The sequence below is a fragment of the Hetaerina americana genome, unplaced genomic scaffold (assembly GCF_022747635.1).
Source record: "Hetaerina americana unplaced genomic scaffold, ioHetAmer1.1.p SCAF_3, whole genome shotgun sequence".
Classification (NCBI taxonomy): Eukaryota; Metazoa; Arthropoda; class Insecta; order Odonata; family Calopterygidae; genus Hetaerina; species Hetaerina americana.
Window position 1 is genome coordinate 43,423,798 of NW_027286874.1, and position 17,525 is coordinate 43,441,322.

At 35.9% G+C, this 17,525-nt stretch overlaps 1 protein-coding gene across 3 annotated transcripts; it reads right to left on the minus strand.

Annotated features, from left to right (window-relative positions):
• Positions 1-4,498: 4,498 nt before the first annotated feature.
• Positions 4,499-15,721, minus strand: Urod (uroporphyrinogen decarboxylase). 3 transcript variants are annotated; one of them, XM_071588007.1, is made up of 8 exons: positions 15,633-15,721; positions 15,294-15,399; positions 14,074-14,252; positions 12,983-13,144; positions 11,981-12,142; positions 10,007-10,144; positions 8,483-8,650; positions 4,499-4,848 (listed from the first exon to the last, which is right to left on the minus strand). In XM_071588007.1, the coding sequence occupies exons 1-8, from the start codon at positions 15,633-15,635 to the stop codon at positions 4,696-4,698; spliced, it is 1,071 nt and encodes a 356-aa protein (XP_071444108.1). In that variant the 5' UTR covers positions 15,636-15,721; the 3' UTR covers positions 4,499-4,695. The 3 variants fall into 3 exon arrangements, with proteins under 3 accessions (XP_071444108.1, XP_071444106.1, XP_071444107.1); XM_071588005.1 differs by having other exon boundaries at positions 15,294-15,414; XM_071588006.1 differs by having other exon boundaries at positions 15,294-15,402; positions 15,633-15,712.
• Between the last annotated feature and the right edge of the window lie 1,804 nt (positions 15,722-17,525).

The window sequence follows — 17,525 nt, forward strand, 5'->3', positions numbered from 1 at the left end:
CAACTGGCTAGGAGCTGAGCAGCAATTTAAAAGGATTTGGTGAAATATTTTCAAGTATGCCTGTTCATAAAAATATAATATTTTGCTGTTAGTTTTTTAATTGATTTTGTGTGTAACTTTTTAAGTGACTGTGATTTAGCCCTAGAAAATAAACTTAAGGTCTATGAATTTCGATGTTTTAAATTGTAAATGTATTTATACAAGAAATCAACACTGAAATTTATCCATCAACTGGAAAGTGGTTTTCCTCTGTTTGTTGATTATTAAATTAACCACTAAAAACTCTAAAAAATATATAATTTTAAAATGAATATATTCCAGTATAATTTTCAAGAAAGAATTTCTGAAACAATACCTTATATTTTAGCATTTAGAAAATTTGTGTTTGCGGTTACCGCAAATTCAGGCTGAAATTACCATTTCCTCACGACTTTTCCACTTTTCCCATTAATGCACGAAAAAACAACAGGGATACAATATAGACATTTTTTTAAATCTCGTCACAATATGAGTAAAGGATTGCCAAAAATAGCCATGTACCACAAAAAGTCATCACTTATGATAGAAACGAATGAAAAAGTAAAATATATTAAAATTGACTTTACAATAATCTTTCTGGGGTAGTACACGATAATGGGCTTCTGTCAGACGCAAACTTACTCGAATGTTCCCGGCGGTGGTCAAGGCCATTATACGTTAAACTCAGATATTCACACGTCTCTTTAAGTAGACACAGCACAGCGGCCAGTCAGTCGTTCGGTATACGCAACCTCACTCACGGGACTCACCGAAGTGAGAGTCAAATGTGATGAACTTTAGCTAATCACACGCTTGTAAACTCCAATTAATTGAAAAAGGTTAATGAGGGCTTTCGGGATGGGTAGAAGGATGATACACTGTAAAACAGTTTGCTCTATACTCCAGGAGGGATTTTAAGTGGAGGACTAGGTGGGAGAGGAGGCAGAAAGTGTACGAAAGTCGATGCAATCAAATGTTCTCCGTGGGACAGCGTATGACTTCAGAGCGCATTAGCTTAGTTCAATAATTTGATATTTTATGTAGGAAAATTAATCTAGTCTAGGTTTATTTACCAGCAATAATAAAATGTCGACAAGTCCAATCGACCCAGAAGGAAACAATAAAGCATTCCAGACCTAAGTTCAACTAAAGGCAAACTACAAATTATTTCGCACGAAGAACAGTTGAGGTGGTGACTACGCATTAGTCCAGGCTAATATATCTATCATTATTAACATTAGAATATTAATGTCTTCCAAGATAGTTGATATGGGTCCATCCCCGGAGATTGGAAAATTCCCTTACGTCAAGACTACACTCTTAGTGTGCGGTTATGAACTTCTAGTTATTGGTACGTGTGTTAAAATTTTGCACTTGTAATTCACATTGTTTAATCGATACCATTTGAGCCCTTTCCGTTAGTACGGCGGAGATTGGTTATGGGCAACTTAGTACACAGGTTCCAATTGAACTACCAAAAGCGAAACAAGCGAAATGTCCAGACACTAACGGCATGGCCAGTGCATTTGAAAGCTCGGCTGCCGCAATTTGAGACCGCCCTCGATCATACTGCGATGCACCTAACCTAACGGAGGCGGTGATGAGGAATCCAGTGGCATTTTTTGTCCCGGGAACAACCTCATTCGTAACCACGGAAAACATTCTTCGCGGTCCGCGGGACCCTGTCAATTAAGCAAGCGTGGCAACACGGTGCATTAAAAATATTTTTTTTGTTTTTCGATAAACAGATTCCAGGGGCCTGCGCAGCCACTCCTTTTCATAGATCACAACCATAGTAATCAACCAATTAAAATGAAAAACGTCCTGGAACAATACGATGTAATAATGCCCATCCTTAAAAATGCAATATTGTCAATAAATATGCATGTTAATTACCATTCCCCCTCCGTAACTCCCGATATCCTAGTAACTACCCCACAAACTGCATACCATCCCACCCACACCCCTCTCCCTTCCTCCTGTACCCAACAAAGCCCTGGTGAGTCAACCTCACCACACTTTCCCCAGGAACAACATTGTGAGCAACCACTTTCCCTCCCCTCACATCCCACTACACTTCCCCTCTGCCCCACCTTACCCCTCTCAAAAACTGAGTACCTACGAGGTCTGTCGTAGGTACTCAGATGTAAACAATGTAAAAAAACAACCAAGACAATTAAAAAAGGTTTTCATTACTGAAAACTGCATCCAATGAAATTTTTTTCTTTAGATTTTGAAAATTATTTCATCTAAGTGACGACCTTGTCGCACATGTTGAGTCGTTCCAAAAATTTTCGACAACTCTTTTCAACATACCTTGTGTTATTCCAGCGATGACATCTGTAATTGCCTCCTTAAGAGCTTCCAAGTTCCTGGTCAAACTTAGTAAACCTCACTTTTGAGATAACCCCAAAGAAAAAAAATCACATGGGCTCAAATTCGAGGGGCGAGTGGGCCATGGAATAACCCCTTGTAAGGAGATCTGGCGGCCGGGAAATTGTTCTTGCAGGATTTGGCGTGAACGACGGGCGGTGTGAGCCGTGGCACCATCCATTTGAAACCAAAAGGCTTCTGTTTCATATTCCTCACCATACTCTTCCATTTGGGGCGTAAAAAGTTCTCCAGCATCTCACAATAGCGCACGGGGTTTACAGTTGGACCTCGAGATTCAAAAAAGTAAGGCCCAATAATGCCTATGGAGGACGCACCAGACTGTCACTTTGGGGCTATGAAGAGGTCTTGGGTGAAGTTCATCAGGGTTGTCAGTCGCCCAGTTACGAAAATTTTGCCTTTTTACTGAGCAGGAGAGGTGAAAATCCACTTCATCGCTGGACCAGAGCGCCCTCTGTGTCACCACCACACTATCATTGTTCTTAAAGAACGCTTCTACGATGAAGCCTCGATGCTCACCACACCACGGCATGGTGACTACTAAAAATGGCGTTTTCCCCAGCTAAGGCTACTACTCCCATTCCGCTAATTTACCTCTGTGCTCTTCAGTGATTTTTTAAAACTAGTGACTCCATTCTGACTCACCCTGTACTTCCCTTCGGACCTCACACACTCTTGTGACTAAATAATATGGTCATCAATTGCCTTTTCCCATTCTCCTTTATCTCAACTGTTGGGAAGAAGCTTTTGTTTCGGGGTCTTAGCCATGGACGCATGGTCTTCGCACTTCGAGGGATGACCTTTTTTAGAAAGCCTGAGTCATCATTTGCAGGTTGGAGCATGTCCCCTGCAACTGCATTAATTTTCAATGTTCCAAAGAAACTGCAGGAGATGCTGCAACAGTAACTTGTTTTTTAAACTCTGAAATTGTTGCATTCTTAATGTTGACGAGATAAAATAGAATGCGAAGAGGTATATGATGAATGTCCATTTTGAAGGACTTTGCCGATTGTTTTGATATATGGAAGAGATGCTGGGATAAATGTCTGAGATCCCAAGGGGAGTACTTCAAAGGGGAATAAGGCCTCATTGCTTAAGGTAGGCTATTTTCTCAAATTATTGCATCGCTTGATACCTTCTGGATAGACCTCATATACTTGCGGATAATTTTTTGTAACTCGACTGAAGGTGTTGAATAGCAATGAAATCTGGTCATGTAATCAAGACTTTCATTTGGAATTAATGAATTTTTTGTTCTTTGAAATCATGAAGCAGTTCCTTGAAGACATGCCTGAAACAATTTCCTAATCAAGTCAAGGTATATTCATTAAGTGAGGCTAAAGCTCACGTAATACTGCGCCCTATTTGGTATCTCCTTAAAATTCACTCAACAAATTTCAGTATTTAATCCTTTCCTTTATGGTATAGTAAGCCATGGATTTACAAACACAAGATAACTATGCATCATAACAAATGCCTTCTAACAATATTGAGAAAATAAATGCTAATTTAGGGGCACTTTCACCATTCTCTGTGTCAGCTAAGAATTCTGATACCCAGATATATGCATAATATTTCCTAGCCTCCTTTCTAAAAAACCAAAGTAATCAACACAAAGTTTCATCAAAATAATTGAGGGCAGAGCTCACCTATATGCCCACCAGCACATGAAAGCCATACATCGAAGTAAGGAGCTCAGTTCTTTCCTCCGAGCTGTTATGATTTCCCAGGAAGATTTGGTGCCCAAGCAAGCACAACTTGAGCAAAGCTTAGGGTACCCAGAGCCATCACCCAGAATCAAATGCAGACCCTTTGGTCAGTAGCCCACAGCTGTAACCTACTGGCTTAATATACCCCTCGCCCTATTTATATTTCAAGGAAAATGAACTCATCTCTCTTTTATGTGGTTACAGCTATGAAACTGAAGAAAGAAATATGAGTGAAGATTTCTCACAACAAATGAATGGCTGTAATGCACAAAGATGGAATGTGGCAATCATTTCAAATTCTTTAATGCTGCCAAAAGGGGTGTAACTATGCAATCTATTCCGAAATAAAAATATTCTGATTTTCTTAATGTGTAAACTAAAATGTTTATTCAGCAATAATAAACGCTTATGTTTAAACAACAAAAATGGACTTACTAACAGGAAACATAAAATTTATAGAAAACAGTAGCAGTATAAATATGATAAACACATGATATTTGTATAACAGGAGTGTGCATTTTTTTCATTTCATAAACATGATCAAAGGCCACAATATCTTAATATTTGTTCAGAGTGCTCAAGTACTCCACTTGTATTCATGGATGGTGTCTATAAAGACTTTCAAATGCTCTGGATCAACATCTGGGTAGATTCCATGGCCCAAATTAGCAATGTAACGAGATTTTCCAAATGCAGACAACATCTCATGGGTCAACTTCTTTATGGCTTCCTTTAAATATGCATAAAAATGGAAATGAATGATGACATGAAATCAATTGTTTCATAAAAATGAATTTTTCTCAACACACTATTCCCATAAATAATTTTGGGTACTAAAAAAATAATGAAGGAATTGACATTCCTAAGTTAACATCAAACTATATTTACAGAAAAGCTTCATTTCAGTCGCATTTGCTTTGGAAAAGAGCTAAATTAGAAAATGACCAACAACATTATAAAAACTTGATAGTGAATACAAAATTGCAGTTATTATAATACACTATTTACTTAATAATAATACGGTCTCAAAAATTTGGCATTGCTCAAATATTTTGAGCTTCATTTTGAACAGCACTCAATTATTGAAATAAAGAAGATTTTTCGGTAAGGTGGTGAGGCTTTATTAGTGCAATATGCAAGCTTCTACAGACTATTCTGATGGCTTCATTGAGAAAGAAGAAATTTTTTTGCCTGATAAATCTGTGAGAATAGTCAACTTACATACTAATAAAGCTACTCACATTTGGAAAACATTTATTCTAAAATGCAATTGTCTAAATGTTTGAAAGAAGTTATTCAGGCAAAGGTAGAAGTAGTATTTAGGGGAGGTGACCGACAGCTGAGGTCATTTGTGCCATAGGGGATGGACAGGAAAGGATGAAGTGTGGAGAGAAACCCGGCACCGGCATTAGCCTACTCTTTACGAAAGGCACCAAGGGGTTCGTAGCTTAACGTCCCATTTGATGGATGACGTACTCACTCAAAGTACCCTCCACAAAGCACCTCAAGTAGGGATCAAAATACCACATAAAATATTCAACACCGCCGGGATTTGAACCCAGGCCCTCTGGGTGGGAAGCCATAAGATAAAGGCATGAGATAAAATAACACAAGTTAAGTTCCTTCCCAGGTATCATAAAATTTTATTCAAATGATCTAAGCATTTAAAATGCTAAAAAATATATTTTATTACCTACAACTCTCATGTCGAATCAGAGAGTAAAAGGATTAGGATTCAGAACCTAGCATTGATACCATCATATATTGTTCAAAGACAAAAAGAGGCAAAACGTAATCCTCTTGCATTTATTTAAATTTATTTCTTTCAATGACCTACCTGGAAAATACATGCTTGATTATTTATAACTCTTTAAATTTCAAATGCGGCTTTATCTATGGTATATATTTGTAATAATTTTACCAATGCAAAATCTGGTCCTTCATTTGATTACAAATGGTGTAAAAAAGCTTTGGAATAGCACTTTTCATCTTCTTATACCAGTTTGTAATGAATTGGGTTCTCGTTTGAACCTTCTTAGGTTCATTGGTTACGAAACTATCATAACAGAAACTCAAATACATAATAACCTAATATAGTAATTTCATGCAGTCTGACAAGAAGATAGGAACATCCTTATATTTCTTGACATTAAAATTTTTTCTACACTCTTCCCAGAAAAAAATTGTGTGAATCTGATGGACAATGGATTTGGACAATGAACATATAAACTTCAATTTACCTGTCCTTGTATAAAAATCTTATAATACCATATGAATAGCTGTAAATTAAAGAAATACAGAGCTATCTATGCCTTCAATGTTACTAGATGAAGGGGAAAGTTTTCAAAGTTCAGAGAGGATACACGACAGCAAAACGATCAGATTTTTTGGCTAACAACCAAAGGGTCCTGGATTCAAATTCGAGGTGATATCTTTGGATATTCATAGCTGAACAAAGTTATATGTTTTCTGGTTATCACAGTTTTCAAGGAACCAAAGGGAGAAAAAATGTTAAAAAATTATAACCTGACCCCCTTTACTTGACTGGTCATTTCACGTCTGCCCTAGCTGGTCCTTAAGAGTCATTTAAAGCTGTGAGCCAGTGGTCTAAGGTATTTAACTGCACCTAGGCCATCCATAAGCTGAACATTTATTTAAAGGGTGCAATATATTTTAATTACAGTAAAAACAGTTCACAACTGAGCTATTAATATATAATATTATTATTAGGTAATCTACCGGTTAAGGTAGTTTTTTGGATGGACATAATTACTAATTAAATAATTTGTGACCCCTAGCAAAGCACAACATCCTACTTTACATCAGGTCCCTCTTCAGCTCTGAGTACTTTCTTCCTCCCTTCATCCCGTCCAACATCCCTATCCTGTTCCTTCCCTTTCCTCATTTGCCCAACATTCTCCCCTCTATCACAGTCTTCAACATCCCGCTGCCGGTCAATACCCCCTTCAGCCACTTTTCCTGCCTCCATAGGATTTCTCCCAACAAACCCCTCTCTTCGCCCACCATACCAAGTACTTCCTCGTTTGTTTTCTTCTCTGTCCATTTCACCTTCTCCATTCTTCTCCACACCCACATTTCAAAAGCCTCCAGTCTACGTCTATCCTCCTACTTCAACGACCACGTTTCCGCGCCGTACATAGCTATGCTCCATATCAAATTTTTTACGAGTCTTTTCTTAACATCCTTACTCAACGTCCCTGTCATCAACTCCCTCCTCCTTGTGAAAGCCTCTTTGCCTAGCGCAATTCTTCTCCTTACATCCCTACCACATTGACCGTGTTGGTCCAAAACACTACCGCGATACGTAAACTGTTCTACCTGCTCCAGTTTTTGCCCTCCTATTTTAATGTTTAGCTTAGCCTTTTTCATTCTAGAAAATCGCATAACCTTTGTTTTATTAATATTGATTCTTATCCCATACCTGTCGCACTGAATTTCCAATTCACTAAGCAATGCTTGCAACCCCTTGCCTGACTGACAAACTAAAGCTTGGTCATCAGCAAACCTAACTGATTTTACGAATTACCCGCCCACTTTCATTCCTACCTCCAGTTCTTCCCATGCCTCTTTAATCATTTCCTGTGCATACAGGTTGAACAGCAACGGTGATAATGGGCAACCCTGCCTTACACCTCTTCCTAACACTGCCCATCCAGACTCCCCGTTCCCCACATGCACCTGAGCAGTCTGAGACATGTACAGGTTGCGGATTAGCCTCCTTTCCCTCCAATCTATTCCTACTGTTTGCAATATACTCATTAGTTTTTCCCAATTCACTCTATCAAATGCTTTTTCGAAATCTACGAAACAGGCAAATACCTCCTGGTTGTGTTCTATATTCCTCTTGATTAATAATCTCATTACTGCAATGGCATCACGCGTACCTCTCCCCTTCCTAAACCCAAACTGATCATCCCCTAAGTAATCATTTGCCCTACTCTCTATCCTTTTGTTTATGATCCTAAGAACAACTTTTGCTGCGTGGGATATCAAACTTATTGTTTCGTAGTCCTCACATGATGTAGCCTTTACCTTTTTCGGAATAGGAACTAAAACTGATCTCACAAAGTCTTCCGGCCAAATTCCTTCCTCATAAATACTACGGATCAGCCCATATAGCCTCTTCCTCCCACATATATAATATTATATATTAATATTTAAACATAAACAAAAAATGCAAATTATAAATTATCAAATTAATTTCACCTAGTAGGCACTGACTAACCTTTGTTTTATACACCGTTCTATTGGAGAAACAATTTAAATTTTGAGTCCACTTCAAATGTGGAAATCAATAGCATCATGATATAGCTTAGGTTATAATAATTAACATATATATTTACCTTTGAACCATAAAGTGCGCAAGGATCCAGATTTCCTTGCAATGTTATATGAGGCCCAACTTGGTTTCTAGCTTCATTGGGAATCATGGTCCAGTCTAGACCAACAATGTCAAAGCCAATATTGCCAAGTTTTTTCAAAGAATGATGAGCACCTTTTGCAAAAATAGTCTAAAAAATAGGAATTAACAATTGCATGAATGCAATGCACTGTAAAGATATAATTACACGCGTTTATACTTTTTTTCCTTCAGCTTTATATTGAAGTCCTCAACTATGCGGATAAAATTTGCTTTACAATGGAGAAAAAAATTGGCCTCTCTATTCCATTATCATTTATTCTTCCTCTTATTGAAATGGTCAAAATATTGCCTAAATGCAATACATGCATAGGGAATATTAAAAATAAAGTAAAAATTTACTTTTTATGTGGAATTAGATCATAAAATTTGAGAACAAAGCAGATAACAAATTTCGTTAAAGAGATTTCATATTTATTTGGTATAATTTATTTGATATAATCAGATCATGAATCTATTCACTTTTATTAATAATGCCCCGTAAATTGCAATGGAAATATCAAACCGAACATTATTTTCTTATGAAACAAAATTGTCATCCAAACCCAAACTTCATGATTTGCTCCCACAATCAAACCAACCAACAACCCACAAAAAAACCGGAATTTGGAATATTTTTAATTAAAAATATCTTTGAAATGTGAATGAATTATGACATGAATGCATCACACAATTGCATAAATTTTTGGTAACCAGATCTTGGAAAACCACAGGCAAAAGAACTGCCCCCAAACCTGATGCATGGATGTCTCATGTCGTTGGACGTAGTACTAGGTTAGCTCTACCTCATTGATAATAACCCATCTAGCATATAATTTTCTCATACTTAATTCCACCTTTTAAAAGGTGATACGCCAGTTCAGATGACATCCCTACAGCTACAGCAATTTCATTTATTCGCCTAATGGCAATGGGTGTGAGAATTCATAACAAATTATCACACTCATTGAAAACCAGTAATAAATTATGAAATTTCAAATTGAAACTCAGGAAACTCTTTCTAATAGGGTTCATCAAATGAATTTTTAAACAACAAGCAGTTATGATGGACTTTGTATTTATCACACACTTCAATGCATATACCCTTTTTTTAAGCATGTTCATATTGTCAAAATGTACCAGTATTTTTTACTTTTCTTAGCATTTAACGACTCCTATACCTACATTATATATATGGTCAGTGGACAATAAAACATCATTATTATGGTTAAATGATATAATGCATGAATATATAATAATATTATTTTCGAACTAGACACAAAAGGAATCCACAATTAACACACCACTAGCTTGTCCGAGATGTATGTTTCTGACTACATATATGAAAATAGTAAGGTTAGCTGCCGACTCAGTCAATTACAAATCTTGATAAACCCATGAATAAAATTTCAATTTATGAAATAGTCCATATATTGTAGCACAAAAGATTTTGCTGAGGAACACTTACCATTGGAACAGATTCCACACCACGCTTTTCCAGCTGTTTTTTTACTTGTTCAGATATTGTTTTAAAATAGGGAATGCTAAATTCTTCAAACTGCTCACGTGCTAAATATTCAGCATTAGATTCAAAAACCTGTAACAACTATAAAATACTCTGAGTTAGATTAACAAATATTTCAAAATTGCAATAACATCAATATTTTATCAGTCATTTCATTCATGTAATTAGATGACCAATATTTTCAAGACATGGCGACAATGCAACAAAATAGCAAAGAAATCTCCACTGAGTAGAAACTTCACAATCCACATCTTTACAGTGACTAGTGAAGAGAACTACAGCCAAATATCTTTACTTTTTAGGAGAGAAATGAGTTTTAAAATTTTTGAAAAATTTGCGGGGACAATGAGTTAATTCCTTTCAATTTATCCAATGTCTTAAATCATGTTCATGATATGATAGATATTAAGAGTTCCAATGGCAAGTAATATTTTAAAAGATCCTTGCAATGTGGGACTTAACTATTTTTCTGCACTACCACTGTGCCATGAAGACTTAAATATTTTATCGATATTTATACAAGTATACATGTGTATAAATGTACAAGGTCAATCTAAAATCAGCCCAACCTTCGGTCGGGAAAAATATATCACTTATATGATAGGATTGGGTTCCTAATCCCCTATAAAATAAATGAGGACTGCATAATGCTATAGCTTACGTAGATTCCGTTGTTCCCTATATGAAATAAGATAATTTAAAGTGCTTAAAGAAGGGAGACAATTTCACAGGTAGAAATGATCTGAAGATCCACTCAATGCTCTAACGGTAGTAAACATTAAACCTTTGAGTGGCACACATTATTGCTTAATTTCATGCAAAATTACCAGGCTATTTTAATGAGAAATGTAGAATTTAAGAAAAATGCCAGTAAAAACATTTTTATTCATAAGAATTTGCTGAAATTTTAAAAATATTACAGTAAGTATACCAACTTTTTGCACGCATTGTGCTTTGAACCGATTAAAAAAAACTATTGCAGTAAATTTATTGTACTGCACCAATACAGAAAGACACTAACTTTCATAATTTTTACAGCTCACAAGTAGGATACCCTGAGAGCCCATACAGTACTCAGCTTTTGGCAGTAAATAACGCACTCTTTATTCAGAAAGTCTGAGTCAATGACAGAGGATTTCAAGTTGCTATCTCTCCAGATGAGTGAACCAAATAGTTCAAGGATGCTCTATAATTACATTGCTGGATCACCAGGTCTAAGATTCAGCACTTCAAATTTCAGCAGTTAACTGCATCCCCTCATAGGAGAGAATTATTGAAATATTAAACAAGGTCTTTCCCACTATATCATATCCATTTAAAGTTTCTTTTCTCGCCAGGTAAGGGGGTCAAATGTCTCAAATGGGTTCCACATTTCCATCAGGGAAGAAATGGACCTACTCCAAAATGTGACTGGAAAAAGTTATTTCACTGTACCAAGTAGTAGTATTGTTAGTTTTAGGGGAGGTGACCGACAGCTAGGGTCATTTGCAGCCTTAGCAATAGACAGGAAAGGATGCAGACATCGACATTCACCTACTCTTAATGAAAGGCACCAAGGGGGTCCATAGCTGAACACCCCATCCAACGAATAGTATAATAACTCAAAGTACCCTCCACCAAACACCTCAAGTAGGGGTCAGGACAACATTGAAAAATATCTGTCGTCGCCAGGATTTGAACCTGGCGAGAACTCAGGGTGGGAAGTCAGTACATTAGCCACCGCACTATCTTGATCCCCCTTCACTATACTAAGCAGCAATGAAAATATGGCTTAGCAAAAGCTTCCTTATCATACATACTGCATATAGTGTCAATGATTATTGCTTTGGCAATTAGGAAGCGTCCAATTCCAATTATCACATTCAAGGTTTACAAAAATACCCTGAACAAACTAATTTTAGCTAAAGAATACATTACCTGAGCCCCAGCAATAACTTGCTCCACTAAATAGTCAACAGTTACATCCGTCAAGATTTTTAGGAGTTCATGACTTGAATTTGGATGTTGATATAGCCAATTTTTTGCTTTTGACATAGTTTTTGAACCTCCACCTTCAATCATGTAACACATCAAAGTCCACTAGAGAAAAAGGGGAAAGAAGGAAAATTTTTAAACTAAAAAAATTGCTAGAATTCCCTAAGATCAGAGAACTACATTTAATGATAGGGAACAAAAAAATCATATTAACAACTTTTATTAATACAACTACCTTTCTCATTGCTTGTGCATCATTTTTCCACATTTATAAATCACAGTTTCATATTAAAATTTTACTAAGACAGGATCAGATTTTTTAATTGCAAACAATGACCTAAGAGATGAAATATTTATATCTTAATAAATTGAAAATAAAAAATTCACTGCGAAAATCTTATAAATTTAAGATAAATGAATTCCACCTTCCCAATTAAACTGGAGCAATGTGTTTGATTAAACACCTGAAGCTTTGACGACAGATGATTCCCTAAAACTTTAAACAATTCTACTGCATGATTAAAATTAAAAAGAGCACATTGAATGAAATCAAAATTCATGAATTTTTGTTATTATACAGGGTGTGGCAATATAACTTCCTTTTTTGAAAGCATTTTGCATTCGAAAAAAGGAAGTTATGTTGCCACACCCTGTACAAACACTACAGATCCGCTTAAAAAAACAATTTGATCATGCCAAAACTTGAACCAAAACCAATTGATTTAATTGCCCATGCTGTTGAACTGAATTCCTAGTTTACACAGATCCATTATAAAAAACTTGGAAAGATGAGGGATTTTTAAAGTGCCAATCAGAGGAATTGATTCAAATTAAGATCAAGAACAAGTTTTCATATGGAAATATTCAGTCTTTTTTCTCAGTGATTTTAATTAAAATTTTACTGAGATTTCTCAGTAAGAGTAAAAACCAAAACAATTTACTCACGGGAGCACCTGAAAATCCAATGAGCGGAACCTTTCCTTCCAATTTATGCCTTGTAAGGGTAATTCCTTCAAAGACATACCCTAGTTTTTCTTTCACATCAACAGGGAACTTTAATTTTTCAATATCACTTGGTGATGAAAGTGGTTCAGGGAGAACTGGGCCCTGAAATCATAAACTTCTCTTAAACTTCGGCATCCAGAAACAAAACACTTGATACTCAAAACTCAGGGTATCCATGAATGGAAAACACTCAGGGTATCCATGAATGATGCTTCCAGTTTTGATGTTTGATTATTCAGCGTTTCCTTGAGTAAGATTCATAAAACATTGCTGATGAAGGATCAATTCAATAAACTTGGTGGTAATGAAAAAGTCATTAATAGAGTGCAATGTTAGCATCACATCTCAAACAATCTCACATAGATATTCAATCTCTAATCACTTGCCGAACATCATTTTTTCATTTTATTTACCACCTCTCTGATGCTCCTTGGTGGAGGAGGGAAGTACATACTGTCCTTCAAATAACCCCAAAAAAAGTAATTCACCAGCGTCAAATAAGGGGGCATCTGAGGCCATTCAATAAGGCCTCCAGATCCAACCCAATGCTGAGGAAGGTGCTAATTTAAGGGCCATTGTTTCATCATGAAACTGCAGAGGAGCAAATATTATCTTGTTGAAAAAACCCATCTGGAATGCCTTCTTTCAAACTTGAAATTACAACCAGATAGCTTTTATTGAGATTAGGCGATTAAATATTCTTGAATTAAACCATCTCACTGTTCTGGCAATTATAGTCCTGCATAGTAATGAAAATATGAAACTTGCAAGCAACTGTCAAATACAAGTAAAATATCTATTGAATAGCTCTTTCAGCTGCATAGTATTCTTTAATAAGTAACTTAAATTTTTGCGGAACTATAAAAAAAAATTGAAACATCATTCCTAGATGCCTTATATATTTCAGCTGATCATAAATAAATAACAATCTGGACCATCAACGCTTAATTTCATTTGGACATGGTGAAGAGTTAGTATCAAAACATAAAATGTGTCAACACAGGAAAAACTAGCAAAAATAAAATACTCACTACACCAGGCTTCATTTCTACAACCATTCCTAAAGCTTGTGGCACGACAAGAATATCAGAAAATATAATGGCAGCATCTAAATCATATCTTCTAATTGGCTGAAGAGTAACTTCAGCTACTAGTTCCGGTGTTTGACATATTTTAAAAAAATTGTGTTCTGCTCTTAGTGCTCTGAATTCTGTAATTATAAAAGTAGAAATTTATTTTAAAAACTAGTTTGACAAAAGATATTTCATATGTAGAAGAAAAGTTAAAAGTGCCAACCAACAAATTCATAAACATTTTAAAATTATACATTCAAGTATGGGGGCAGTTCCATTATATATATTTACTCGGAGTTTCCAAGGAAAAAGATAAACAGTATTCATTAAATCAAAATTTCATTCAACTGTAGCTGAACAGAGATCATAACCCAGATTTGAACTCAATGCACTGTATTTGGCAGGTGGTTATGTCACGACTAGCAAACACATCAATACTGAAATAATACTAAGCTTAGATTATTTAGAGCTAAAGTTATCTGCCGTTGTTTAAGGGTTATACACTGAATATTGTTACTTTTCTAACAACTTTCAGATATTCTATGAAAAAAGGACCACTATATGTACCAAAAAATATTAAAAATTCAGCTTCTCAAAATTGTTAAATAGATAGTGAAGATTCTCAAACAATCTACCACTATTTTTAATTGATGATGTATTTTTCACTTCAAACATTGAATCATAACTATAAATTATACAAAGAAGACGCTCTTATGTAAATTACCCAAATTTATCACGCCTAACAGGAAAATTCAAATTTAGGATACACAAGAATCTGAATTTAACTAGTAAGCTAGTGATAATCGAGGATGGGAAACAGGGAAATAATGATAATCAAAAGGATGGAACATATGTTACTTGAACACATTTTGAGGTAAAATAGCCTAATAAAGACAACAGTCAAAGAGCAAGTAAATGGCGGACCTCTAGGCAGGGACTGCGTGAGATGCATGTAGCGACTAATAATAGACATCAGTGTAAACAAAAGAGTGGAAAGAAACATTGCAATAGATTGGAGAATTTAGAGGAGAACTGCAGAACAAATATGCTAAGAAATATGCATAACTGCTACTACTAATGTTAACAGTTACTACAAAAATAGTTAACTGCGACTATAACGGCTACTCAACTTCATCCATGGTAATTTCAGATGTCAAGAGATTACGTTCACTATTCACCTGGCAAATATCGACCGGCCTGTCGCATTACCCAAACTGGAATCCTCTCCACATCATCACCCCTTGCTGCTCGCAGAAGTGTATCATTCACCAACGGAGGAAAATCCTGCTTTAAATCACACTGTCAATATCAAGCCGATTAGTAAAGTCAAATATACAATAACATTCATGTGCACACAATAGTTCGCAGTCATCGCTCATTTATCGTTCCAAGGAGTAAATGAATGCACATACGTGGACAAGTGATAAGAAATGTAGAACTATTCTACATAATGAACACCAGAATCAAGTCGTTATAGGTACTTTGAAAAACCAGGGTTCAATAATAGGCATACATACCATCTTTTGGTGATTACTGCTGTGATAACCTCTCAATATTTTACAACTAATTATGTAAGTATGCTTGTTACTGTTTTTCGCACACAAAACTCGCGCCAGCACTGCCATGTGGTATTAAAATGAACTACTAAAAGCACTAATAGAGTTTACAAGAAAAAAAGTTAAAAGAAAAAATTTCACCATCAAACGATCATCGTTTTTAACTTGTTATGAATGTACACATTTTATGTTTTTTTCATGATAAAATGTGTAAGTCTTTTTATTTGTGGGATTTACTCATGTAATTGTTTCCCTAACGTAATGTCGGGCGGCATTACGAAGTTAATATTTTTTCATGACGACTAATCTGTATAATATGGATTACATCAGTTATATTTCAAACAAACACGCAATCAATATTTTCAAAAAATGGCATAATGGACTGAAAAATTACTATATAAATAACTACAATCCACAGGGATTTAGGTAATACATTAACGATACTTTTAACTTCTAATACTTAGAGCAGTATTCTTGATTGGTGATATTATGAATGGTATATCGGAAGTCATGAAAACATGGCAACATTTAAAAAACTAAACTCATCATCTAAATAATAATGAACACATCTGTAGCGTTTAGTCAGTATCATTCGTTAAATGCAATTCTAAATCATTATTATTCCCCTCTATATTAGGCGCTCAATAATTCCACGACTGGAAGAAAACTAGGCTTGATTTTAAGAGCGATTATAATGGGGTTTTGTTCAGATGCAGTTCACATTTTGGGGCTAGGCTTGGTTGCATAATCTTGATGGTGACCTGAAATATTAACCAAACCTCTCTCAACCTAAGAGATAATCGGATGAAGAGGTAATGCAGCTCTGCCGATGAATTTTTCTGTAGCTGGATAATGCGCAATATATGTGCTTGCATATTGTATTTATCTGATCCTTATTCATCCTCTAGACTTCGTAAAATCGGTAAAGATTTAGGATAAATACCAATAATGTTATTCCCAATTGGAAAAGGGCAAAGCCATTCAAGTCTCATTTGAGACCCCACCAAGAAATTTACTTCCTCTTCCTAATGTATTCCAACTACTTACTCTTGCATAATTCTTTCCCCTCTTTCATATAAATAGATAATTTTATTTATGCTTCCCTGCTCCTAGGCTATCTCACATTTTTTGTCTCTCTTTGATGGAATTCACCAACAATATCTACCCGCATCGCTTGAATTATTTGATGTTCTCCCATATCTCTTTGGCAATACCAAGCCTGCATTCTCTCAAATAATCATACTAGTACAAGTATTTACTGTAGGTGGTGACTAAGAGCTGAAGTCATTTGTGCTATTACAGATAGGTAGTTTAATTTGGTAGAGGTAGGAATTTTCGAAGAAAGGGGATATGTTGAGAGAGATCACGTTCCTGATATACATATATTAGGCTACTCTTACAATGGGCACCCAGGAGTCCATAGTTTAATGTCGCATTTGATGGATGACATACTCCACTTGAAGTTCTCTCCACATGACACCAAGTTGGGATCAAGATACCCCTGAAAAATTCTCCACACGCTGGCAACTAATCCTAGGCCCTTGGGCTGGGATGCCATTACACTATCTAATTCACCTATTAAATCCCCTAATCAAACTAGTATAATACAAGTCTCTCATAACTGTCCATTATCTGTAGATAAAATCTATATTCTTTCGAGACTTGCTTATCCCTCATTCTACCTTCCCTACTTTACATAAGCTCTCCGGAAGTACCCCATGTCCACCATATGTAGTGGGCATAAATCCTTATCTTATCACAGCAGTCCAGATGAGCTAGTGATCAAGAGGTCCTCACTTTGTTCCTTGGTGATTACTCCAGGCACCTCAGGGAAAGGCTCTTGTCCCCAACAAA

What these genes read in the sequence shown, in the direction of transcription:
- Urod (XM_071588005.1), bottom strand. An exon ending in AAGTTATTGCTGGGGCTCAG is followed by an intron (nt 10,145 to 11,980) that starts GTAATGTATTCT and finishes AGTATTTTATAG; the next exon opens with TTGTTACAGGTTTTTGAATC. An exon ending in GCGCACTTTATGGTTCAAAG is followed by an intron (nt 4,849 to 8,482) that starts GTAAATATATAT and finishes GCATATTTAAAG; the next exon opens with GAAGCCATAAAGAAGTTGAC.